General features: G+C 33.9%; 1 protein-coding gene across 2 annotated transcripts in view; it reads right to left on the bottom strand.

Moving 5' to 3' along the window:
* Window positions 1-16,243, bottom strand: part of LOC149793699 (protein sel-1 homolog 3-like) — a 111,586-nt gene that overhangs the window by 33,950 nt on the left and 61,393 nt on the right. For both annotated transcript variants that reach the window (XM_089967694.1, XM_089967695.1), the window contains 3 exons: window positions 10,012-10,129; window positions 3,082-3,143; window positions 889-1,008 (listed from right to left, as the gene is read on the bottom strand). In XM_089967694.1, coding sequence (XP_089823820.1) covers window positions 889-1,008; window positions 3,082-3,143; window positions 10,012-10,129 — 300 coding nt within the window. The remainder of the gene's footprint in view (window positions 1-888; window positions 1,009-3,081; window positions 3,144-10,011; window positions 10,130-16,243) is intronic.

Here is a 16,243-nt window from a genome sequence, read left to right as displayed (position 1 = left end):
TTAAGAGGCTAATATGCATTTGGGAACAGCCTAGCAGTGTTGGCTGTTGACAAATTATATTTTTGTCCTGCCACAAAATAATATTTGTCCTGCCACAAAAAAACTTTAAGCAAGAAGCTGAAAGCGCCAGATACAGTCTACAGAAATAAAAATATAAAAATTCCCAAATTATAATCAAGCCAATGGCATGAAATAAAGGATCAAAGCATAGAATATTCTATAGCTCTCCCTCATTATAAGGTACCTCGTTATAATGCTATTCCAGATATAATAAAATACAACCATGGAGCACAGGACCAAAATAAACACCATCATCTAACACATTTATTGATAGTCCCTGCTATAACATGATTCTGTATATTACACTTTTCTCAAATATATCATGGTTTTGCATATTTCACCACTGTCAGTAAAACACAGTTCTGATATATAGCAAGGTCGACAGTAGTGGACCCCAACTAATCTATTATAAAGAGGAAGAGCTGTACCATCTTCAGTCTTATACTCGGCTCAGAGTGCCACTTGTTGGTTGAGTCCTGATTAATTTGTTTCTATTGCATGAAATGGCTGAGAGTGACAGAATCTGCTGAATGGAATGACAGTTAACCCTGCCAAATTAATCAAGATCAAATTCTCTTTTCCTTCCATCCTCAAAAAGCTTGAGCAGTACTGTACTTTAAAAAAAAAAAAAACTCAATTGCAAGAAATTAATTTTTAATATGAACCAACAAGTTTGCAACAATGACAACGCCATCTGAGAAGTGATAAAAACTTATAGCAACGCCATATGGACAGATGCATAAACAAGTATTAATAGATGGCTGTGTCTTCCCTATTAATAGTTATTGCTGATGAGACAAAAATAATGTTCCATAAAGCATTTCTGACCTGTGCAGAGATGACTCCCTGCTTAGCCTGGTGTTTAAGCCAATTGAAAATGTCTCCATTCTCATCTGTCTGCTCCTTCACTGCAACTTCATCTGTCAGCCGAACAGATTCAGTCAGGACCTGACAGAAGGGAGATAACGTTTGTTACAATAGCATTTTCAATTAAAAACAACATTTAAAATATAAACATCTATTAAATGGCATTAGGACAAGCAAATACATTCATTTATCCTATTTCTTTCTGAAGCCAGGTTGAATGACAAAGATATCTTTAAAATGGCAGCAGTAGTTACTTCCCCTTTCTGTAATAGTTACTTCCCCATTCTGCAGTAATAACTTCCATATTTTGTAAACCATCATTTCTCTTTGGATTACTATGCTCAAGCACCTAATATGACAACAGTAACTTTTTTAAAAACTCAGAGAAGTTGAACAAGGAAATTATGAAAGAACTCAAACATGTCAAGAGGCCATGAAAGTACAACATGCAGGGGCAAACTGGTTGGTCAACACAGTCCAAAAATCAATCTTGATTTAGATTTTCTTAGTCTAAAAGTTCTATACTCAATCTGATCTGAATCAATGAAATTCTCAGAATGTTATTTATCAAAAATAAAATTTGTGACATATGAAATTTAAAACAAGAGCTCTCCTTTGTTATAATGGCCTTCACTATTAACACAATTCTGGAAAGAAGGTGGCAAAAGTAAAGAATTTCATGGCCAGAATTAAAATATTAAAGAAAAGCTCCCAAAATGAACTGCAAAAATATAGGAAGATCATGTCTTCAAAAAGAAGCATAAACATTAAGTACCAGATGATTAAAGTTAAATGGTAAAGATGTTATATTTCTGTGAAAGGTATATGAAATAGAATATAAAGGTAAAGATATTATGTTTCTGTGAAAGGTATATGAAATAGAATATAAAGGTAAAGATGTTATATTTCTGTGAAAGGTATATGAAATAGAATATAAAGGTAAAGATGTTATATTTCTGTGAAAGGTATATGAAATAGAATATAAAGGTAAAGATGTTATATTTCTGTGAAAGGTATATGAAATAGAATATAAAGGTAAAGATGTTATATTTCTGTGAAAGGTATATGAAATAGAATATAAAGGTAAAGATGTTATATTTCTGTGAAAGGTATATGAAATAGAATATAAAGGTAAAGATGTTACATTTCTGAGAAAGGTATATGAAATAGAATATAAAGGTAAAGATGTTACGTTTCTGTGAAAGGTATATGAAATAGAATATAAAGGTAAAGATGTTACGTTTCTGTGAAAGGTATATGAAATAGAACATAAAGGTAAAGATGTTACATTTCTGTGAAAGGTATATGAAATAGAATATAAAGGTAAAGATGTTATATTTCCGTGAAAGGTATATGAAAGGTAAAACATAAAATCCTTTAAAAATTATGGTCAAAAGATTTATATAGTTCACACTCCGTCAAAAAGTCCAAAACTGCCTTTGGTGATATATCATAATAAAGTTTCTTCATTGAGTTTACATCACAATACTAATGTTTGACAAAGTGGAAGCTGACACTCTACAAAAACACGTCATTATAAAGACAGTGAAAACTTGGCAGGGTATGCACTCTTGTCGAAAGTCATCTTTAAATATGTATACACAAGTCAGGTATGCATGCCCAATACTTGACTGGCACTATAGCGCCTCAACTATGTGACATGTTATATACAAGTGATACAACTGTCCATCAGTGTGTTTCATGTTATTATGTTTCATTCCATGCATTTTGCCAAGTATGATGAACATGGGGAGTCATTATGTGGAACCTTCCATTTGGAAATTGGTGACTGCAGTGCAGCGTTTGCTTTATCTTCTCTTATAACTGATAACACCAATGTGACTAGGCATAGTACAGAACATTTTTTCCAAACTGTACAAGTAAATCATATTTCTGCAACATGTTGTCAGGTTTAACAAGTTTTTCAATGAGGAAGTTCTTTTTCCAACAATTTTTCAAATTATGTTGCTCGTTTTCTTTTTCAATTAAAAAGGATAAAAATCCAAAGTACTAGAACCAATGTAATGTTTTTAAAAATTATATTTTCAAGAAAAAAAGAAATTCATAGTAATATTAGGAATAATCGAATCATTCTTCATCAATATATTTTGTTTAAACTTTGACAAGTTTAACTACATCTGATGAAATTCTTACATCTGTGTCCTTGTGAAGTTCTTTATCTTCTCGTGTTGTATCTGCCACATATTTGTAGTACACTGTCAAGAAAGAAGAAAATAATATTTTGTGTCAACAACATACATGTAATACACTGTCAAGGAAGAAGAAAATAATATTTGTGTCAACAACATACTTGTAATAACCTGTCAAGGAAGAAGAAAATAATATTTTGTGTCAATGACATACTTGTAATACACTGTCAAGGAAGAAGAAAATAATATTTTATGTCAACAACATACTTGTAATACACTGTCAAGGAAGAAGAAAATATTTTGTGTCAACAACATACTTGTAATACACTGTCAAGGATGAAGAAAATATTTTATGTCAACAACATACTTGTAATACACTGTCAAGGAAGAAAAAATAATATTTGTCTGCCACATACTTGTAATCACTGTCAAGGAAGAAGAAAATATTTTGTGTTGACAACATACTTGAAATACACTGTCAAGGAAGAAGAAAATAATATTTGTGTCTGCCACATGCTTGTAATACACTGTCAAGGAAGAAGAAAATATTTTGTGTTGACAACATACTTGTAATACACTGTCAAGGAAGAATACAATAACATTTTGTGTCAACAACATACTTGTAATACACTATCAAATAAGAAGAAAATAATATTTGTGTCTGCAACATATTTGTAATACACTGTCAAGGAAGAAGAAAATACTATTTGTGTCAGCAACATACTTGCAATACACTGTCAAGGAAGAATACAATAATATTTTGAGTCAACACCATCCTTGTAATACAATTTCAAGGAAGAAGAAAATAATAATTGTGTCAGCAACATTCTTGTAATACACTGTCAAGGAAGAAGAAAATTATATTGTGTCAACAACATACTTGTAATACACTGGCAAGGAAGAAGAAAATAATATTTGTGTCAGCAACATACTTGTAATACACTGTCAAGGAAGAAGCAAATAATAATTGTGTCAGCAACATACTTGTAATACACTGTCAAGGAAGAAGAAAATAATATTTGTGTCAGCAACATACTTGTAATACACTGTCAAGGAAGAAGCAAATTATAATTGTGTCAGCAACATACTTGTAATACACTGTGAAGGAGGAAGAAAATAATATTTGTGTCTGCCACATACTTCTAATACACTGTCAAAGAAAATAATATAATTTCAAGGCCCTGCTAACATAACTTTAAGGCACCCAAAAATAGTGATCATGTTGGTATGACCGGATAGGTGGTCTCCTTCAACAATTGGCACCCAAACTGAGTGGCCAAAAGTGGGTATTATCTGGAAGAATGATTTCCCTTGAACAAATGACAATTAAAATGAGTGAGTAGAAGCTGGTATGACCTGGTGGGGTGGTCACTTTTGAACAATTACATGCTACTTTTGACAGTCATTTTGACATAAAAATCATTATTGAAAGAATTTGAAAGAAATGGGAGAACTTCACAAAAAATGAAATAAAATGTTTCAAAACAATTGCTAAAAAAGAAATTGACCAGAGATAGCTGCAAATTGAAACCTGTGAACTTTTAGCCTCTGCAAGGAAAAGCCATAGGACAACATGGCAGCATATTTAGTTTTATGATCTAGATCAGGGGTGGGCAAACTATGGCCCATGGGCTGCATGTGGCCAGCCAAGGGCTTTCATGCGTCCCGCCAAGGGTTTTCATGCGGCCTAGGAACAAGTCATCATTCGCACTGACTCTGTTTATGTTACTCTGTTTATCAAATAAATGTGCATCTTTTGAAGTTTAAGTTTAAGTTTTCAAATATTAACAACATATTAACAACTGAAAATTAATTAGATCTTATTTAGAAAAACCTTTTGTTTTTGCTATTTCAAATATTAATTATTTTACTTAATGAACTATGTGGCCTGCGACAAGGTGTAAATTTGTGTATGCGGCACTTGCACTGTAAAGTTTGCCCACCTCTGATCTAGATCATTTTAGGATGAGATGAATTCACACTGTTGGTGTTATATGAGAGAAAAAAAGGTATGGATGTACAAAACTAAATGTAAGAGGAACTTAGTTCAGTACGTTTACTTTAATATAGTTTTAGATGCATGCAGCACTGAATACATTTTCAGTGCCAATGATAGTCCAGCAATGGAGAGGCATCTCAAAATTATAATTTGGTTCTTTTTCTTCTCAAATAAAATGGGGATAATGATATTAAAGTTTAATGGTGCAATAATTCTTCCTTTGGTTATCAGGATTAGTTGGGCATAATATGGGGCTAGTGACAAGAAAGTGTACCAGACTAGTTGGGCATAAAAATGGGTCCTGTGACATCAAAAGTGTACCAGTCCAATAATGCATATCTGGTTGTCTGGACTAGTTGAGCATAAAATGGGGCTAGCAACAATAAAATTTATCAGAAATGATAGCCCCTAATGCACTTGAAAACGCTTTTGATCCATGAGATTTGTATTATACTAAATTGGAATATCTGAAATTAAGTTGGCCTTAAAAGTAAAGACAACCTTGTTAAGTTAGCTGTCTAATTCTTTGAAAGTGTTTGCTCTTAAAAGTAAGCCAGCTGAAAACTAATCTGCAGATATTATGTATTTCACATCATGCCTACGTTTTGTATGATGTTTATATTTCATATCATGCCTATATTTTGTATAACATGTATATATTTTATATCATGTATATATTTCATATCATGAATGTATTTCATCATGCCTATATTTTATATCATGTCTATTGTAATGTTATTTGTTATTGAAGAATAACTGCAGAAGGTGTTCTATACTATTTATTAAATACAAGACATCAATACAGCTAGGAAGGGGAGTAAAGACTGCCCTGAGAGTATATTTCCCATGGAACTTAAGCCTTAGTGAATGTATAACATAAGCCAGCTGTTGGTGTGTATCAGTTCTAGTCCAGTGTGGAATGTCTGATTACTTTTACTGTCAAGTGATATTTCAAAGCTAATTAGATTAAGGCTTACACTACATCTCCCTTCCTGAGAAGTTTACATTAAAACGAAACGTGATCTGATACCACATAAGTTCAGTCTCTCAGGTGGTTTTGACAATCTTCCTCAACGTGTGAAATATCTGTTTCGCCTTGTTGGCACTGCCTTGCTTTCATCTGAGTCAGACAGAGTATCAGGGTTTGAAAGTCACTCTGAGAGGCTCCGATAATGTAGTAGGCATGGGAATGAAATTTATCCTATTATGCTGTATCTCTCCCTTATCAGTTACTACCATGCATGAACGAGGTGTAGATGCCTCAGATTTAACAATACTTGAAGAAAAATGATCTTTAATCCATACTTGATTCCCTTCCTTAAGTTTTTTCATATTTCAGGCACAATGTCAATGATCATAATTTCTCTTTTGAGTTTGCTTTTGATAGTTTTCCAACTTCGTCAGTTTCATTAAATCTGGCCATTTTGTCTCTAAGTTGTTTGGTGCCATTGGCAAAGTAGTTTGTAATTTTCTTCCCATCAGTAATTCAGCAGGGCTGTATCTAATTGGTAATGGTGTTGCACGATGTGTCAAAAGAGCTATGTAAGGGTCGTCTGCTTTTTTAAGCATTCTTTTAATTATCTGAACACCTCTTTTGGTGAGACCATTGCTCTGTGGATATTTTGGACTACTTGTAATATGCCTGAATCCATAATTTGTTGCAAATTCTTTGAGTATTGCAGATGTATAATGTGGACCATTATCTGAAACTAATACTTCTGGTATACCATGTAGCACAAAGATTGATTTGAGATGATTGACAATTGCTTTTGAACCAGTGCCTTGCAATTTTGCTATTTCGATGTATCATGAGAAATAATCAATCACCATGAGATATGTTTGACCATTCATTTCAAACAAGTATGAAGTGACTCTTTGCCAAGGTCGACTTGAAAATTCATTTGGTATCATTGGTTCAGCTTGATCTCTTGAGTTTTCGATGCAATTTTGGCAAGACTTTACCAAGTGTTCTAGCTGAGTACTTAGTCCTTTCCACCAAACTGACATATAGGCACGTTCTCAGCATTTAACTATGCCTTGGTGACCATTGTGAATTCTATCTTTAACTGATGGTAGAGGGTGGTTCTCTCTTTTAACAGATTCATTCAGTTTAGTTACATCAGCACAAATTCTTACTGTACCATTTGGTTTCGGAACAACGATTGCCGCATACCACTCAGTGGGCTCACATACTTTTGAAATAACACCCATTTTTTCCATTCTATCCAACTCCTACTGAATGTTATTCAATAAAGGGAAATAAAGGGACAGGAGCCTTTCTTGGGGTAGATAAGGCACAAGGTTTGGCATTTTTGTCCCGAGTTATGTTACTGAACCATTTTGTTTTCCCTAGACCTTTAAACAAATTTGGGAATTTCTCATGATAATCCCTATCTAAATTTATGGATTTATCGTTAATTTTGCTTGCATTTTGTGAGTTTTTATCTGAGGCACCTACTGAGGATATATTTAACTGTTCAATAATCTTGACAGCCTGAATCGCGGGCCTGCCCAAGAGTGCCTGATTCAGTCCCTTTACAACAAATATGTCTTGTACACTGAACGCATTTTCGACTCCAGTCCACATGTAAATTTTCCCAACATTTTAAGTTCAGAGTTTTCAGGTCAATACAGTTTTTAATCAACTTTGATAGTTTTTGGTCTCCGATTTTTCGTAAATCCCTCTCAGGAATTACAGTCACACCAGCTCCAGTATCAATCTTGAATAAAAGGGAAGTGTTGTTTAATCTCACATGCGTTATCCACGGCTGACCCTTCTTTGTGCTAATAGTCCCTAGAAATCCAGTTTCCACTCTTGATTCTATTGTGCAAACTGCTGATTTTGACAGACAGTATTTTGCATAGTGTCCCTTTTACACTTGTAGCATTCTGCTTCTCTTGCTGGACATTGGTCTTGAGAATGATTAACTTTCTTTCTACATCTCATGCATCCTTTTCTGCTGACACTATTCTTTTGAACTTTTGGGATTTTAGGTTTCTGTTTTCCGCATTTCAGTGAAGATGATTTTACTGCATCCATTTTAGTCATTCATTCTCCAGTTGCTTGTATAGTTGATTGTTGCTTTTACACAGCCTCATTTTGTCAAGCTTGACTAATGGCAGACTCAAGAGTTAGATGTGCATCTAACTGCAATTTTTCTGACAGTTTTGAATCTCGCAGTCCAGCTAAAAGTCGATTTCTGATCATTTCATGTCATGGCCCGAAATCACAATTAGACAGCTGTAACAAAACTGTCCACTGTTTTTCCCTCTTCCTGTTTTCTTAGATTACATTTTGCCCTTTCAAAAATTACATCACTCTTTGGAATGAAATATCGCATGAATCTGTCACAGGCTTCAACTTCTTTTGATCTTCCTCTGTCAGGTTGAATGAAGACAAAATGTCTTCAGCCTCACTTTTTATGGAATAAATCAAGGTATTTACCTGAATTTCCAGACACTTGATGAAAGCATTCAAAGTGCTGAAACCACTTTTTGCAAGTTTCAGGTCTCAAAAAGTCAAATTTGTCCAGATTTGTAAATTAAAATAAAGCCATTTTCAATTCTGATAATTTCAATCCTGTTTTTTTTTACCACTGCCACCATGCAATGTTATTTGTTATTGAAGAATAACTGCAGAAAGCGTTCTGTACTATTTATTAAATACAAGACATCAATACAGCTAGGAAGGGGAGTAAAGACTGCCCTGAGAGTATGTTTATCATGCATATCTTTTATATCATGTCTATATTTCATATCATGCCTATATTTTATATCATGTTTATATTTTATATCATGCCTATATTTTATGTCTATATTTCACATCATGCCTACATTTCATATCATGCATATCTTTTATATGATATCTATATTTTATATCATGCCTATATTTTATATATGTGAGAAGAAAGAAGGGTGTACTTAAAAAAATATATATATATTCCTAATTATATACGACAATCATTACCATGACAACAAGCATCAACAAAGATTACATACACATAACTTCATTATTTTGAAACAAAAGGAAAAATGCTGAACACTTAAAAATTCTGAGCTTCACCTGGACACAAAAATGATGCTCTATCAAATATATACCTTTATTTCTACTTCATAAAAGGCATATCTGAAAAGCAAGCCTATCTCCGTCTATCTCAAATGTAAGCCTATCTTCTCAAATGTAATCTTAGCATATCTGAAAAACAAGCCTATCTCAGTCTCTCTCAGATATAAGCCTATCTTCTCAAATGTAATCTTAGCATATCTCAAATGTATGCCTATCTCAGCATATCTCAAATGTAAATTTGAGTCTATTTCAAAAGTAAGTTTAAAGCAATCTATCTCAAAGTAAGCATACCTCAATCTCAAAAGTAAGCATATCCCAGTAAATCTTAAAAGCAAGTCTATCTCAAATGTAACTTTTATTTAAGTCTATCTCAAAAGTAAACTTACCTCAGTCTATCTCAACAGTAAACGTATCTCAGTACATCTCAAATGTAAGTCTCACTCAGGACATCTCAAAAGCCTATCTTAGCCTACCTCAAAAGTAAACCTATCTGAAAAGTAACTCTATCTCAACTTATCTCAAAGACTATGAGCCTATCTCAAAAGTAAGCCTATGTTCATAATAAGCAGAATAATGCTTATTCAAGATTGATGTACTGTAAATTATAAAATTATAAGATTTACACAGCCGTAATATTTTCAGGAACCTCACAAAGAAGAAAAAATGGCTGATATTTTGACATTTAGGACTGAAAGATAGAAAGTTTGCATGATTATTCATTTGCAGTAAATCTGAAACTGCAAAATCACTTTTAGAAAGTTTACATTTATTTAAATTATTATAATTTACAGCATTATGCTTTATGTCTTTTTTTATTATAAAAGTTTAGAATGCATTGCATCTGAAATTTTAAAGCCCACTCTACTCACTGTAGGCTGGTTCCAGATCCTCTGTGACCCCATCCAGGCCATATCTGTGCCTGTGAGCCAGTGCAAGAGTTGAGAGCCGATGCCGATCCAACACTGCCAACATCAGGTATGCATGGGCCTGAAAGAAATTGAGATATTGCAAGAGAATAATTTAGTTACATTGTCAATGAAATGAACATGACAATTGTCAGTAACATGAGTGGCAATGAACTTTTCTAATGAACATGACAACTGTCAATAGCACAGATGGCCAAGTACTTTTCAGCTGAACATGACAAATGACAGTGACACAAACATGACAAATGTAAGTAACAGAAGTGACCATGGCCTTTTGTGATAAACATGACAATTGTCAGTAACAAGAGTGGCAATGAATTTTTAGTAGCTGCATTATCTGGTAATCTTAAGCAGACAGAAAAGATCTCACTTCTGTGGCATGGTCTACATTACAAAGAACTACTGAACAGAATCTAAATTGTAGGTTACAATGACAAAGTTTTAGTGTCTAATGCATCCTCATCATTGCACAAATTGTCTTAGATTTATTGGAATCATGAGTGACAGCAGAAAAAACATAAAACATACTTCTCAATAATGCCTGCTTCTAGAATTAATGTAACTTCCTAACAAAAGGATTTACAAAATTTAAACATGGAAACACTAAATTTTCATCTCATGACCTGGATTTTTTCTCCCATGTATGTGATCCAAGACATGTAATAATGAGTGAGATAAATGATTGAATTGAACCAGATTTTACTTATTTATTTTTTAGAAAGATGGAAATAAAATAATGTTCTACTGATGGCTGGTGCATGCGCATGCGCACACACAAACACACACACACACACACACACATAAAGCTGAAAGCTTCTTTGGTAACAGCCATAATAAAAGGAAGCAACAATTAATTACAAACATTATATAAAAAGAATGTAAAAGCAGGCAGACAAGGTTAGTGAGTGATACAAACATAAAGTCCGGAAAATGAAAGAACAAACCACACTGTTACACAAAACTGACTGGAGTGCTTTCACATAAATTACTACAATATATACCCACCTATAAACCTTACAAACACAGTGCACCAGCAGATCTGAGTCTATGCAGGTTATTGGTTGTTGTTGTTGTTGTTGTTGTTGTTGTAGGGTTTAATGCCATTTTTCAGCACAAGATAGGCTATACACAGCGGCCAGTATAAATGGTGGAAGAACCACCTGGGAAAACCCTGGAAAGAACCAATGACCAAGGAGAAGTTACTGGCAGGTTTTCTCACATACCCACATTAACCAAACCTGAGACTCGAACCCACACAGACAGAGATGAGAGATGGCAATGATCTGTAATCGTGAGTGCTTTAGACCACTTGGCCATTAGGGGCCCTGTTATCAGGAGTAATATAGACCTCGATTCTGCTGATGCATTATATAATGGTAGATTAGGGTCTATAATATTTGCAGGTGGTCTTGACTTATAAGTGAGTATATACGATATATTTAGAAACTCTAAGGGAAATACTCTTTGATTATTCAACAAAGCATATACTGGAAAAAAACACACATGAAAAACATGATTAAAAGGAGTATAAAGAAGACAACATTTATGTAATACAAGTGGCAGATTATGTCCTCAGCTTGCAAGAATAAACATACAACAATAATTTCATGTATATAATCATGTAAAGTTAAACATGGCTGGTGTGAACATGGGCAAATGTACAGTGAAGATATGAATCTGAATAATAGTTCTGACAGGGAGTCCCAATATTAATTCTGACAGGAGTCCCAATATTAGTTCCTATAGGGGTGGCTGGTGTGAACATGGGCAATGTACAGTGAAGATATGAATCTGAATAATAGTTCTGACAGGGAGTGCCAATATTAATTCTGACAGGAGTCCCAATATTAGTTCCTACAGGGGTCCCAATATTAATTCCTACAGGGGTCCCAATATTAATTCCTACCTCTTCCTTCTATAATTTATTTGCTTTACACAAGTACAGCTCTTCCTTAATAACTCATAGCTTGACACAAGTACAGCTCTTCCTTCTATAAATCATTAGCGTGACACAAGTACAGCACTTCCTTCTATAAATCATTAGCATGACACAAGTAAAGTTCTTCCTCAATAACTCATTAGCTTGACACAAGTACAGCACTTCCTTCTATAAATCATTAGCTTGACACAAGTACACCTCTTCCTTTTATAACTCATTAGCATGACACAAGTACAGCCCTTCCTTTTATAACTCATTAGCTTGACACAAGTACACCTCTTCCTCAATAACTCATTAGCTTGACACAAGTACACCTCTTCCTTCTATAAATCATTAGCTCAACACAAGTAAAGCTCTTCCTAAATAATGACAGGGAGTCCCAATATTAATTCTGACAGGAGTCCCAATATTAATTCATACAGGGGTCCCAATATTAATTAGCTTGACAACAAGTACAGCTCTTCCTTCTATAAATCATTAGCCTGACACAAGTACACCTTTTCCTTTTATAACTCATTAACTTGACACAAGTACACCTCTTCCTTCTATAACTCATTAGCTTGACACAAGTACAGCTCTTCCTTAATAAATCATTAGCTTGACACAAGGACAGCTCTTCCTTCTATAAATCATTAGCTTGACACAAGTACACCTCTTCCTTCTATAACTCATTAGCTTGACACAAGTACAGCTTTTCCTTCTATAACTCAGTAGCTTGACACAAGTACAGCTCTCCCTTCTATAAATCATTAGCTTGACACAAGTACACCTCTTCCTTCTATAACTCATTAACTTGACACAAGTACAGCTCTTCCTTCTATAAATCATTAGCTTGACACAAGTACAGCTTTTCCTTCTATAACTCATTAGCTAATGACACAAGTACAGCTCTTCCTTCTATAAATCATTAGTTTGACACAAGTACAGCTCTTCCTTCTATAAATCATTAGCTTGACACAAGTACAGCTCTTCCTTCTATAAATCATTAGCTTGACACAAGTACAGCTCTTCCTTCTATAAATCTTTAGCTTGACTCAAATTTTTTGCTAACCAAGATGGTGTGGTGGTGGGGGATATGGAGTAACAGCAACTCTCACTGGTATAAGAGAATTATAACTCAGATATTGTCCTGCATAAATATCAGTATAATGGATATTTAATATTCCCAAGTCAATATTTTCATGGCAGACTTTTAATATGAATCAAGTTCACATAGAGCACTAAGAAGTCATGTAGTAGTCAAGCTGAAGTTACATCCCTTTCTTTAGCACAATGTGGTAACCAGAATAGGAAAAATTTGAAGGAACTAAGCTTTTTAGCTTTAATTACATTCAAACACTTCAATTATTAATGGTTTCAATGGCATAGTTAATGCTATCTTGTGCTGCATCTAAAAATGTATTAAGAATGCAAACAACCTGAAAAATTAAAAAAGAAATTTCGAATAAATAGACTTTAAAATCCCACAATTAAATCCAACATCATGCATTCAATTCATCCTCTAATGGTCCAGAAGCTTGTAATGCTAAAACTTCCACCATGTTGTCCTATTTTCCCTTGCATGGTTTCCTGCGATTTTTGATTATTTTACTCCTTCCCAATTTATTTTAAACCTCTAATTTGTTTCTATGAAAACTTCTCCATTTTTTAATGAATCTTTTTATAAATTTTATTTTAGGAAGAAAGCACACGACTGTTAAAGGGCAACCACCTCTCCAGGGTCATAACAACTGGCCAATTATTTCGTGTGCTAATATGTACAATAAAAGAACTGTGAGCTTTTGAGAGTGAAATGAATGCTTAATGTTTGAATTAAAAGAGAAAAGGAAAGTATTAAATAATACAATGTATGCATACCATTTGAGTTAAATGGAAAAGGAATGGTAATAATTAACTGAAAATAAATGAATAATGTTTGAGTTAAAAGCAAAAAGAAAGTTAATAATCAAATGAAATGTATGCATACCATTTGAGTTGAAAAAGAAAAGGAAGATAATAAACAACTGAGATGTATGCATAATGTTTGAGTTAACAGAGGTAAGAGAAAAGAAAGGTATTAAATAATTGAAGTCCATGTAAAAGAAACTTTCATTATCCATTTTTCAATCTGTCTGCATTTATACTAATTCAGATGCAGTACTAGATGCAGTGTGATTCCACTATAACATGGTGGTTGGGGTCCACAGAACCTGACCATGTTTATAGAGACTGTGTTATAACCAACCAAGTTGGTTAGCTGAAGAAAATGATGCATGTACCATAAAGATGGCTGATCAAAAATGTGTGCACAAAAATACATGCTTTTGATTAAATGAAGACTAACTAGTCAGAAAACCACTTGTATATTAGCAACTTACATAAGTGTAGTACAATTCATAATACATTAAGTACTGTACGTGTATATGAAAAATCTATGAATCTGAATACAGACCACATGTTATAAAATGTATGTATCAGTCACACTCCATTAGAAAACACAAATAACACATATCAAAAAATGTTAGTCCTCATTTGATCTATATCCAATTGTCACTAACAATTCACTATGATATTATTGCCAGTAGCATGTAGCTATGGTTATATACATGTACATGTATTTAAACTGGTCTAGATTTTGGTCAGCTGGAGACAGTTATCATCTTGCCAAGGCTACCCAAGAGATGAGGCTGCTGATAGGAAAATGATAACATGTGAACAAATTAAAATATGTAATAAACACCTTTGTGAGATATCACATTTTTAATTAACTTGATGGCCAGATATCTATGGTTTCAAAGGATTGGAAATTAAATTTGCGTTTTATGCTCCCTTTGGTAGTGATCGTAATTATAACTGTTTTTCCTGTAAAAAGGAAACGTTCATGTCACAATAAGCTTGTTCCAGTCACATTGGAAAATGCAACAATCCATTTGATTCAATTGATTTTACTGAATTTTGGTGCTGACTTCCTTTAATGAAAGACTCAGTTTTTACTGATGATTGTAGTCATCTTTCTTTGATGTGGGGTGCACGTGTTATTGAAGTCACTACTTAAATGACAGATTTGGAGGACCAAACAAATGCCAGTTTCTTATTGCAGCTGCAACATCAAATAATTGGAGAAAATTGACTGAGACTGAATGTTTTTGCATTTGCTTAGTATTTATATAGAACAATCAATGCTTTCAAGGTAATCATTTGGTTGATGGTAGAAGTCACTGTTCCTGACTTCAAAGATTGGTTAATTGTAGCTAGCCTGGCAGCACAACTACTGGAATACATCACAGCATACAAATGTCAGAATAAGTGGATTATGATATAGCAGTCCAATGTTAAGATGGTTTATCAATATGAACTTGAAGAATTTGTTTATGTAACAATAGATAAGGTTCCAGTGCACTTTATATCTGGTGTGCAGCTTCCTTTCATGATGCCTGTGAATTTCCCCACTCCAAACCCGAGATTGCATATATAAGTTTAAACAGCCAACAATGTTGCAAAACAAAAAGCACCAGGTGGTATATTTTGTCTCCAATAAGGAAAAAAATCACAAATTTGCAACATTAGCAAAGTCCAGTGTTATATCTGAGTAAACTTTTTACACATTATTTTTCATACTTTTAAAGAGGTTTTTTTGTGTAAGAGAAAAATACATGTATACGAAATTTCAGGAGCCAAACCATGATCATCTTACATTAGAATTCACACATGATCTCTTCCCCAAAATGACAATAAACAGTTGCCACATTTATTTTCCTCCTTTTAAGATGTGATTTTTAACGTAGCTATAACAATTTTTCAGTCATATTACTACGATGACTGCAATGTGGCACTTTATAGTGATGTCTAGCACTGGGGCATAATGCCACAGACATGTTTCATGATGTCCCACCCAGTCACATTATCCTGACACCAGGCCAACCAGTCCTAACACTAACCTCTTAATGCTGAACGCCAAGCGAGGAAGCTGTTAGCACCATTTTTATAAGTTTTTTGGTATGACTCCCTCGTTTTAAGAAATTGTATGATTGGGTAATACATTTGAAGAACACTGGAACTAATTTAAGGTCTCATCACCATAAAGCTGCACAACAAATATGATTGACATCCAACATACATCTGTAAACTCATGCTGCACAAACCAAAATCAGGGAGACATGCAATCAGGGGGCACAACTCTTGTACATGAAGTCATAGAATGCTGGAAATTTAAAACTTTCTAGGTCTCATCACCATAAAGCTGCACACCAAATATGA

This window comes from Sinohyriopsis cumingii, chromosome 8 (assembly GCF_028554795.1).
Source record: "Sinohyriopsis cumingii isolate HCF-2022 chromosome 8, ASM2855479v2, whole genome shotgun sequence".
Classification (NCBI taxonomy): domain Eukaryota; kingdom Metazoa; phylum Mollusca; class Bivalvia; order Unionida; family Unionidae; genus Sinohyriopsis; species Sinohyriopsis cumingii.
The sequence above is the reverse complement of the archived record's forward strand: the minus strand, read 5'-3'. Positions and strand labels throughout refer to the sequence as shown.